Source organism: Brassica oleracea, chromosome C9 (assembly GCF_000695525.1).
Source record: "Brassica oleracea var. oleracea cultivar TO1000 chromosome C9, BOL, whole genome shotgun sequence".
Lineage (NCBI taxonomy): Eukaryota > Viridiplantae > Streptophyta > Magnoliopsida > Brassicales > Brassicaceae > Brassica > Brassica oleracea.
Window position 1 is genome coordinate 40,279,166 of NC_027756.1, and position 10,642 is coordinate 40,289,807.

At 31.4% G+C, this 10,642-nt stretch overlaps 2 protein-coding genes and 1 long non-coding RNA gene across 3 annotated transcripts; 1 reads left to right on the forward strand and 2 right to left on the reverse strand.

Annotated features, from left to right (window-relative positions):
* Positions 1-1,509: 1,509 nt before the first annotated feature.
* LOC106317563 lies at positions 1,510-1,993 on the reverse strand. The gene is made up of 2 exons (XR_001265158.1): positions 1,872-1,993; positions 1,510-1,785 (listed from the first exon to the last, which is right to left on the reverse strand). It is a non-coding gene; the product is annotated as an uncharacterized LOC106317563 (long non-coding RNA).
* Positions 1,994-5,796: 3,803 nt separating this feature from the next.
* On the reverse strand, positions 5,797-6,236 carry LOC106317071. The gene has a single exon (XM_013754930.1). The coding sequence runs from the start codon at positions 6,078-6,080 to the stop codon at positions 5,877-5,879; it is 204 nt and encodes a 67-aa protein (XP_013610384.1). The 5' UTR covers positions 6,081-6,236; the 3' UTR covers positions 5,797-5,876.
* Positions 6,237-8,114: 1,878 nt separating this feature from the next.
* LOC106315006 (ribosomal RNA-processing protein 17-like) lies at positions 8,115-10,003 on the forward strand. Its single transcript, XM_013752788.1, has 3 exons — positions 8,115-8,207; positions 8,291-8,396; positions 9,893-10,003. Exons 1-3 carry the CDS (start codon positions 8,164-8,166, stop codon positions 10,001-10,003), a joined length of 261 nt encoding a protein of 86 aa, XP_013608242.1. The 5' UTR covers positions 8,115-8,163.
* Positions 10,004-10,642: the final 639 nt, after the last annotated feature.

Genomic DNA, 10,642 nt, shown 5'->3' on the forward strand with positions numbered 1-10,642 from the left:
GTCGAGAAGAACACAACTCGAATCGAACCAACAAAGTGTATCAGCTCAAATTGATCAACATTTGATGATTTTAATGTTAAAACAAAGTTTGGTTATATATTAATTTAACCACATTTTCATTGAAACTCTAATAAACGAGAAAAAATAATTGAATTTTAAATAAGATTAATAAAAAAAATATTCAACATGCTCACCAGTGTGTATTTTCTGATATTGAAAACAAAAATTGAATTTCAATAATTTTAAAATTGTAGTCACCAAAAACAATACAAAAAATGTAAAATTTTCTAATAATTTATAGTGTAATTAGTCTAACTATAAAAAGTACATACTCAAATATAAATTATAAAATAATCTAAATTAAATTTAAATATATAGGAAAAAAACCTGGGCCAGGGGAAATCTCTAGTAAAACTAAAGTAGGTAAATAAAACTCAACCAATCAATTCCATAGGCTTGGATATTCTAGTTTGATGACAGCCTGGCAGAAACAAATGAATTCTCCAGAGATCGGAAATAAAAAATAACCAACAAAATTTGAGGATCAACCCGCAAGAATATCTAGATCAATCAAATAACTTATGTAAGTGAGAAGAATCACCTGAAAAAGAGAGGATAAACGCACATCAACAATTAGACTTTACTAGAAAGCAATCATACTTCATTATATATTTTCAACACACACAAACAAACTAACCCAGAAAGATGAAAGATATACCTTTAACCGGATTTTTGGGTCAGATTTGGGCCGTTCGTCTCGTGTCAGATTCAAGTTGGTTTGTCTCGGTTTCTCGGATATTTCAGGTCTTAGACCTTTTGACCTAATAGACACTTATAATTTTCGTATGGATTCGTATCGATTCTTTCCGGATCCGGGTCGGTTTAGATCTATAATTAAAATATCCATAACTTTTGGGTCCTGATCGGATTCGGATATTTAAAATTTGAAAAACACAAAATAACCAAACCCCTCAAATTTAATCAAAATCTATCATATATATCTAAAATTTTACGAAATAACACAAAAGAAACTATTAATAATTAAAATAAACAGTTTTAAACTCTAAATTTTACATTTAAAGCTTCATATTACTTGAAAATGCTATAAGATAATAACAAATATTATTAACAAAAAGATATTTCAACTAAATCATAAAAGAAAATATAGAAAATAGAACACAAAATTCATAATTTTGGATATTCATGTTTTAAAGTCAGGTATGAATCGGTTCTTTTTGGGTCTGGATCTATTCGGGTCGGTTCTTTTTGGTTCTGGTTCTTTCAAGTAGAATAATTTTGAACCTAATAGATACTTGTATATTTTCGGTTTGGTTTCGCGTCAGGTATTTTTGGTCGGTTCCGATTTCAGTTTTTGGGCCTGGATAAAATGCTCATACCTACATTTAACTATTAATGTCCTACAACAAGATGCATAAAGAGCCGAAGCCTCAATTTCTTGAAACCGAGCTGGAGAACTTTTAAACGAAGACGGACAATAGAAACAACAAATCATGAACTATCCCGATTCCTGAAGCAAGCAGAGATAAGAATCCAACCACAATAATACTAACACAAGAAGCAAAAACAACCAAATAAATTATCAGTGAATGCAAAAAGTCCATGAAACGAGATTTAAACCAAAGACTCAAAGAACACCAAAAAAATCGAGAGTAGGAAACTATATCGGAAAGAGAAGATCCACGATAGACAAGCAGCCGGATGAACCTCCACTGATAAGCCCAACCATCAAAAATTAAATTTGGAGATCAAGATCTAGAAACCTAACTGAAAGATTAAAAACTTAAATCATGGAAATGCACATAAAGAAATAACAGAAAAAAAAAAACAAAGTCCGACGGACGGTAACTTACCGGTGACACATAGCCAGAAGAGAAAAAAGAGAAGCGAGACCGTTGCTGACCAAGTCTTTGTACGGATTAACCATGAAAGTAATTTCTCGCCCAGCTGACGCTCACTCTCTTCTCCAGCTGTACTTTTGGTTTATCGATCGGGCATAAAATCCGGAACCCAAAATCCGAACCGAACCCAAACCAAAAAATCCGACCCGTTATCCGACCCAAAATGTAAAAATACCCGAACGGGTCATGTAGAGTGGTACAAAAAATATATGAACCCGAAGTGTTATTAACCAAATCCGAACGGGTAAACCGAAAAATCCGAAATTAATAGTTAATATATAAAATTTTGAAATATATATAAGTATTTCAATTATTAAATTTAATATTTGTGGTAGTATGATATATAATAATAAATATTAAAATTTTCATAAATAATTTAAGTACACAATTAGTTATAAATAAGTATTTTATAATTTGCTCATTGAAATAAAAAGTTTACTCTCTATAAGGCAATACATATTGTTTACAAATAATGTTTGTTTTCATGTTTAATTTAACATTTTATTGTTATTTTATCAATTTATGTGTGATAGATTAATTTTTATTTAATTTAGATGTTTTTCTTTATGTTTTGGTTCAAATTTTTTGTATTTTACTTCGGTTATATCCGAACCGAACTGATATAACCCGAATCCGTACGATATATGATTACTTTATGGGTTTTAAGACGCAATACAATTTTGAACCAAACCCGAAGTGTTATTATCCGAACCCGACCCGTATTAATAAAATTTTAGTATGAGACCTATGAGCGTAAACCCGAAAACCCAAAAAATCCGATCTGAACGCTAACGGGTTCCCGAACGCCCACGCCTACTTTTAACTATGTAATAAGTTGCTTTGCAACAATGTAAAAAATTCAGAAAAGTGGCATGCATTTTAACATTTGCACCGAAAAAAGTGATTTCTAGACTTTATATTCTTGTAATTGAAATTGCATTGATTGTTGATTTTTTTAAAAAATGTTGATTTTTTAAAAAATATTAATTTTTTAAAAAAATGTTGATTTTTTTAAAAAATGTTGATTTTTTAAAAAATATTAATTTTTCAAAAAAATATTAATTTTTTTAAAAAATGTTGATTTTTTTTTAAAAGATGTTGATTTTCTTAATAACTCTGTCATCACAGCAATATAAAATACGTCGATTGTTGATGATATTAAAAATTGTATAAAAGATATAAAATTGGACAATTCCTATAATCGCCAGTTTCAAATCTTTCGACATCATCCACTTCTATTTTGTATGAATTTTGTTACGCCTTCTTTCACATGTAAATTTGATAATTTATGCATTCAAAAAGTAGACAAGTATCTGAATACCTTTTTATCAGAGATTCTTCAAAATTTTCCCAACACCCTATATCAAGAAATTCTCTTCTACAAGTATTCTCTGGAAGCATATGAAAATTGAAACTGTGCTGGCTAAAAAATAAAAAAGATGCAGATATAATTAAATATAAATACTACAAAAATAATATATAAATATATATTAAAAATGATCTACTAGTCGTGTTTGGGAAATTAAACAGTATTACGGAAAAATTTGTTTGGCCCCTCTCTCTCTCTTTTCTTGGCTGATTCGACAAAAAAATTGAGCTCAATACTCAATTTGATCCCTTTCGGATTGCAGAGAACCCCACTTGTGTTTAAACCCTTCGACGAGCTCTCCGGCAGCTATGTACGGCGGAGGTGAGTTTCTTCTTCAAACCGCGACTTTGCCGGAGCCTCTGGTTTCTCTGACAAGAAGAAATGTCATCCTCTTCCCCTCCCGTCGTTTTTCTAACGATCAGGTGAACGGATCGGTTTCCGGATCGGGTTTTGAAACTTAGAACCTTTAATTGGTTCTATCATTGGAGGGGTTAAATTAAACAAGTATCTAAAATTTTTAATTTGATTATTTTTAATCAAAAAAATTGATTTAGAACTCTAAGACCATATCTATTTTTGGAGATGGTCTGAGTCAAGCTAAATTAGTACATTAGTGTTAACTGGTAAAAGTGGTTACGTGTAAGCATGCAGCCTTTTCTACATGCTGTCAAAACTACAGAACCTGACTGCCCGGAAACTGTATTTTCTTGTTGGGGCTACGAAGTAATATAAATTGTACACAACTACGACTCTGCCCCACATACGTAAATTCTTCCATCTGATTTTCTTGATATGCATGCTTCGTTTTTATGTTTAATATTTCAGGATACTTTTCTTAATTATGATATTCATTATATAACAATTCAATACAAATGAAATCAAAATCTAAACGAAACGGAAAATATCCACTTTAGGTAGCATAAGTGTTAATCCGTAACTTTATATTTGCTCTAACCATATTCCATTTTTGGAGTGAACAATAGAATAATGACTAAAAAATAAAATAATTATTTTATTTATGGAGTAAATTTATGTTTACACCATTATAGAATAGAAAATAGAATGAAGTTGAAACATTTTAATTCAAACTCTATTTTAGAATAAATTGAGAAATATGGTTGAAAATGCTCTTTTAACAGCTGCTACATGACTTTTTTAACACTTGGAACTGCTACAGAACTTGGTGTGTTGATCAGAAACCTATAGTTTTATACTTGGGTAGAATATAAAAAAATTGATATAAGCTATCATTTACATAATCTAAAGATACGAGCTGTTTCATTTTGTTTTTCACTAGATAAGGGCTGTTTATTTAGCAAAAAAAAAAAAGAAGAAGAAGATAAGGGCTGTTTTATAACCCCCAAAAATAAGAGCTGTTCTTTCCTTTTCACTGTAGTTATTTTCTTTTGAAATGTTCAGAAAATACAGTTTCAGTTCTGACTAGAAAACAACGTATAGCACTGACCATTGATGTCATATTGCATGTGACCGAATCAGTTGTGATCTCTTTTTTTCTCTCTGCGTGCGTCTCAGAAAAAAGTCACGAGCAGATATTACATAAGCATCGCAACAAGTGAATCTTATTTTGTTTTAGAAATCTCATTTCCAGTTATATATATGATCATTGAACAAATTGATGTGCAAATGATGAATTGTTAATTTGAGATTTTAACCTGTTAACATAACGAATATAGCTACCAGCCTACCACTACCAGAACACCATAATATAAACTTAAGTCAAATTCAAATTTAATTCTGTGTTTGCTGATATTTTTCTTATCTTGATTTGTACTTTCCAGGCAATAAAAACTAACTGGACCGATCCAAAAACTTTATCGAATTGAGACAGGCCGGTTTGACACCCGTACTTGCATGCAAAATTATTTGTTATTTCTATGAATTACACTGCTGAAAATAAAAATGGAATTGCAAAGATCGTAGAGACTAGAGACCATATAAGATATACAGTGACGGGCCGAACATTTGATCCTTGATGGTAATAAAGAAAGAAATTGCCACAACTAGTTACACCAAACTTGAGATTCGTCATTAGATTTAAAAATAACCATTACATAAATATTAATTGGACCGGCCTAAGAAGACAGTCGAAAAAAGTACATTATATCAAAAGAGTTCTAACTTATAAAAGACCATGTCTTGCATGACATCGATAAAACTAAAAACGTACCAAAAACCACCGACTAAGAGCCCCATTAAAGCTGAAACCCCACATAGGGTTTTTTATTTTTTTTTTAATTTTTTTTTTATTTTTTTGTATGAGTAAAAGAAAAAAAAAAATTTAAATACCAACCAATTGCGGGTTGCCATGTGTCAGTGGAGCCCGCAAACAGTTGAAAAAACTCACCAAACGGCGGTCTTTATTTTGGCTTCCCTGTGACCGATTTTTTCCTTTTCTGTGGGCCTCCCACCTAAAAATCCCACTAAAAACCCCATTCCCCTTCCGATAATCCTGGTCTAAGAATATTTCCTTGATAAAACAGTTAAAAAAAAAAAGAATATTTCCTTGATTAAAACGCTAATTAATGGACTTTAATTATCATTAAACACAATCAATAATATATTTTATTTTAATGATACAAAACGAGACGACGATCGCAAGAAGAACAAAGATACTTCCTCTTGATCTTGAAACAAAGAGGAACGAAACAAAACATCCATTTTCTTTCGACATCAAGCATCTGCACTTTACCTCCACAATACGGACACGATCCAGGTGCTTGTTGTCTCCCTAACTCTGTCTCTTCTTCATCGCATAAACACACCAGACACATTGTGTTTTGATCCTCAGAGATTCTTCTCTCTTTCTTCTTTTTAGGGAGCTTCTAGTCTTTGTAGATTTTTGTTTGGTTGATAGAGAAATATCTGTGCTCTGTTTCTAAAAAACTTCTTGAGTTTTTCTTTTGAAGTAAATTTGAAGTATATTTTTCAATGTCTCAAAGATCGATGGGGTTTCTGGTTAGTGCATGAACAGGACTTTATAAAGAAAAGAGGAGGAAAAAATCGGCTTTGCTTTTGTCGCCGTTTAATTACTTTACTCTACTTTAGTTGTTACTGTGTTATTCTATATATTTACTGTTTTACTACAATGATACATTTGCTGACTCAGTTATATGTCAGATTGTGGTAATTTATTTCTGAAGAAAAGTAATGAACAAATTGAGTATAATTAGCTAAGAAAACAAATTATACTATTTTGATTCTTATATATATATATATGTATATTTAGATAAAACTTTATATAAATTTAGAAAATTTATAACATACACAAATTATATATGTTAACATTTGTAACATACACAAATAATATATGTTAACATATGCTATATACGGGTTATATACGAATCGTCGGGATTTTTTTGTTCGACCACAGATCTAAGTCGGATATGAAAACAATGTTCAAACTCAAGACTATTTTTTTCTTCTAATAAAAGGTTATAAATTCATGCTTATTATATCAAAATTATCATCAAAAAATGTATGCGCTTTGAAAGCGCCTTCAAAATCTAGTTAATCTATTAAAAAAGAAGTACAAACGATTACCCCTTAGTTGTACCAATTATTTATAGTGGCATACCATTGAGATATTTATTGAACCTAGATTTAAGTATGTTTGTTTTTTCCTAATTTAAATTATAGATTTCCTTAATCGAATCTTAACTAAAATAGATTTTCCAATAGATTTCTTAATATATTTCGTATTAACTTATTAAATGTTTTCAAATATTTATTAGTAATAAATAATAAAGTAAAAAACACATATCATAATCAATTTATATAATATATAAATAAAATATAAAATAATCTATTCATAAATTATTGGTATAATGTTTTCATATCTATATATATATATTATAAGTCCAATTAGTTAATTATTCAAAGTAATAAATAAAATTATTATGTTTTAAAATGTTATACTAAAAATAAGTTAATACATTTTAATTTACAAATATATATTATACTATTTACTACAAAAAAACTTTTAAAGTGAAAACAAATATTCGGACGGTCACATGTAAAACTCTAGGAATAAATAATAACAGTGCGTGATAATTTTTTTAAACAAATTTATTTTAATAGAAATTATAAATTTCAAAAAAAAATTAAATTTATTTTAAGGGGTGCTAAAATTTTGGAATTAGAAAGATTTATGTCCCTACCCAATATTGTTTTAGTATGACTAATTGAAATCTATATCATAATATTTTATGAAAATATTATTTTACTTTTTGTTATAACTGCATAGTTTACTTTTCAATCTAAATTTATGAATAGAAGGTGTAATTGATATACGTTTTTGTTTGTGAAAAATAATTTAAAATATTTACTACAAAGTTTATGGAGTAAGAGCAAAAAAAATATATGACTTCAAAAATTATGAAATTATCTGCAAAAATGGTAGAAGAAGTAAATGAAGAAGAAGACTACATGTTGACAATAACATTATTTTGTTAAAAAAAACTATAAATATTTGAAAACATGGTTAATGTTAAGAATATTTACCATTAACAATGTAGAAAAAAACTTTTTTCGTATATAAAAATGAAAGTAAACACCCGCGCGTTGCGCTGTTCAAGGTCTAGTTGTACATTAAAGAGCAAACAAACGGCAGAAGCAAAAATGATTACGTTAATGGCGGGGCTCCTGTGTTCGTAATGCTAAGACCATTATTATTGGGGTCTCTTAAGCCCCGTATTTAGTGTTTTTAGATTAAAAAAGAAAAAGAAAATTACCTAATTAGTTAAGCAACATTGCTTAATTTAGGCCCAGAAGAGACGGATCTTGTGGGACGCCTGTCACACTCTCCCGTTTCTTTCTCTCTCTCGAAAGTCATCTCCTCTCCTTCTTCTCCGATTTATGCACCGAGATCCTCCAAGCTCACGGCTGGGGCTCAAGCTCAAGTATGTTTCAATCGCAATAATCTGATTCAGAGTCATATACTCAATCTTGGCATCTCTGATCGCTGTTTCTTTCGCGAAATTAGGGATTTTGTGACTGGGTTTCACAAGAGGAAGAAGAAGAGAAGAAAGGAAGCTCAGAAGCAGCAGGAGGAATCGTTGAGGCGAAAGCGTATCGAGGCTCGTAAGAAGGTGAGGATTAAGCCATTGCTTTTCAATTGAAACCTTTTCGTACTGGTTTTGTATCATTCATCATCCGTGCGTTATAGTTTAGGTTGTAACATGAACTTCTTCTGAATCATTTTGATGAAAAGTTTGAGTTTTTAGTTTGCTTAAAGCTTGTGTTTTTATTTTGCTTAAAGGTTACGTACTCTCCCAGACTTCTTTCTATTGGCCTAAGATTTTTTTTGATAAGTATCTTTTGGTGATATATGGTGTTTTCGGCATCTTGTATATATGTTTTCTAATTGGTTTTCAAGTCTTTATCGAGTCTTCCTAGTTCTTTTAGAGTCATTACAGGTCTGGAATTGCATTGGATGAGAGATAGACCACTTGGAGGAAAAGAGGAGAAAAAGAGTGCAATTTGGAGTTTTTCACGCAGAGCAGTCTGACGACTGTTCCCGATAGAGCGGAGCAACCCGAGTGACTGTTCTGGATAGAGCGGAGCAACCAGAGTGCATGTTCCAGCGGCATAGATTTTTAAGGAAACCTAATATTTCGGGCTTTTACCTAGGGTTCCCTCTTTTTACTCCGAGGCCGCCATAGACCTTCATATCTATCTTTTCTAATTATTCTAGACATTCTACGTTGCTTTTTGAGAGATTTTGGAGAGAGAAAACTTGTACTCTTGTTAAGGGAGAAGAATCTCTACATCCTTTGGAGAAGATTTCTAAACCTTCTTTGCTTTTTATTATTGATTCAGACATGTTTTCTTCATCTGTTATCTCTATGTTTTATCTGTCCATGGTTGAGTAATCTGCTTGCTTAGTCTAGGGTGTCAGAGTGTTTAGATCAATGAGCTAAACACAAATAAGGTTCATTGTTGATTGTCTCCGTTCATGTTTATGCTTATTGCCTGCATTAAACTAGCTATTTATTGTTTGAACCTAGGTTTAATCTAATCATCAAAAGTGCTTAGGTTGCTAGAAACAACATGAATGGGCAGCTTGTCCCTAACCAGCGAAAGTAGATGTTAGGGCAAATTGTGAACTAATCAAATCTGTGCTTATTGTTTGTCTTCATGTTTTAATCCAAAGGAGAGTTTAAGTATTAAGACTGATTGATGAAAGGAGAGATACCACGAAAGTGGATCGATCTACTTTTGTAATTTGAGTTCTAGACTCGCGCTTAATAAAACCTTGAATAGATGTTTGGCTCATGATCGTTTGACACCCCATCCTTCACCCTAGGCTAACTCTTTAATCAATTGAAAACACCAAACCAGTCTGTTACTTGTTCTTACGATTTCTCAACCTTTAAAACCCCCATATTATTTTAGCTTAATAGTGATCCCATAAAGATAAAGTGTAATTGTTGGTCTCTGTGGATTTGATCCTAAAGTGCTACATCGACATACTATTCGATTGTGGTAGTGTGCACATTAGGTTATTGGTGTGCGTATACACGTAATATCATTTGGCCTAAGATAGTTTCTTGCTATTCTGAAATATTGTATCTGAGCTTTGCAGAGGAAATTGGAAGAGATGATGGTCGCTGGGAATGCTGAGGAAACTGAAGATGTAGAAGCTGAGGTGGAAGATGCAGAGAATAAAGAGGCAGAGCTTGATGCTTTTTTATAGTGATCATATTAGATTAGATGTTTAGTTGAGTGGCTTTTTCTCTGCCAATGTCTAGTGTAAAGCTTGATGCTTTTGATGGTGATCTGATTAGATTAGAGGTTGAGTCTGAATCTATAGTGTAAAGCTTGATTCTCTTGATGTATAGTGTTTGTTTATGTCACTGTCTTTGTTTCTTAATCTTTCTTGTGTCTGAATCTTTGTTGTGTTTATCTTGTTCTTCTTCTGTTTGTTCTTGTTCTGTTTAAGTTCTTGTTATGTTAAAAAGTTAAAATGTTTAAGTTCTTGTTCTGTATTTAATGGAGTTTAAAACGTTAATAATGTTTCATGTTCTTATGTTCATTTATCTGCTCATTATTTCCAGGTAAAGAAGAGTGAAAGAGTAGCATTATGTCTTATACAGGGAGACCAACAAGGGAGCCGACATCTCAGGTAACATAGAAGCTTTCATCTCAGGTAAAACAATAATGGTTCCTTCATATGTTTTTATTGGGACATTTGAGTTATTTTGTCACGGATAAGAAGACTTTGTACTTGTGTCTTGTTTTCTTATGTCTTGTTTTCTTGTGTCACGCAGAAGAAGACTTTGGTTCTGTCACTCTGTTGTAAAGCAAGTCTAGTTTTTTGTCTCTTGTTTTGTTG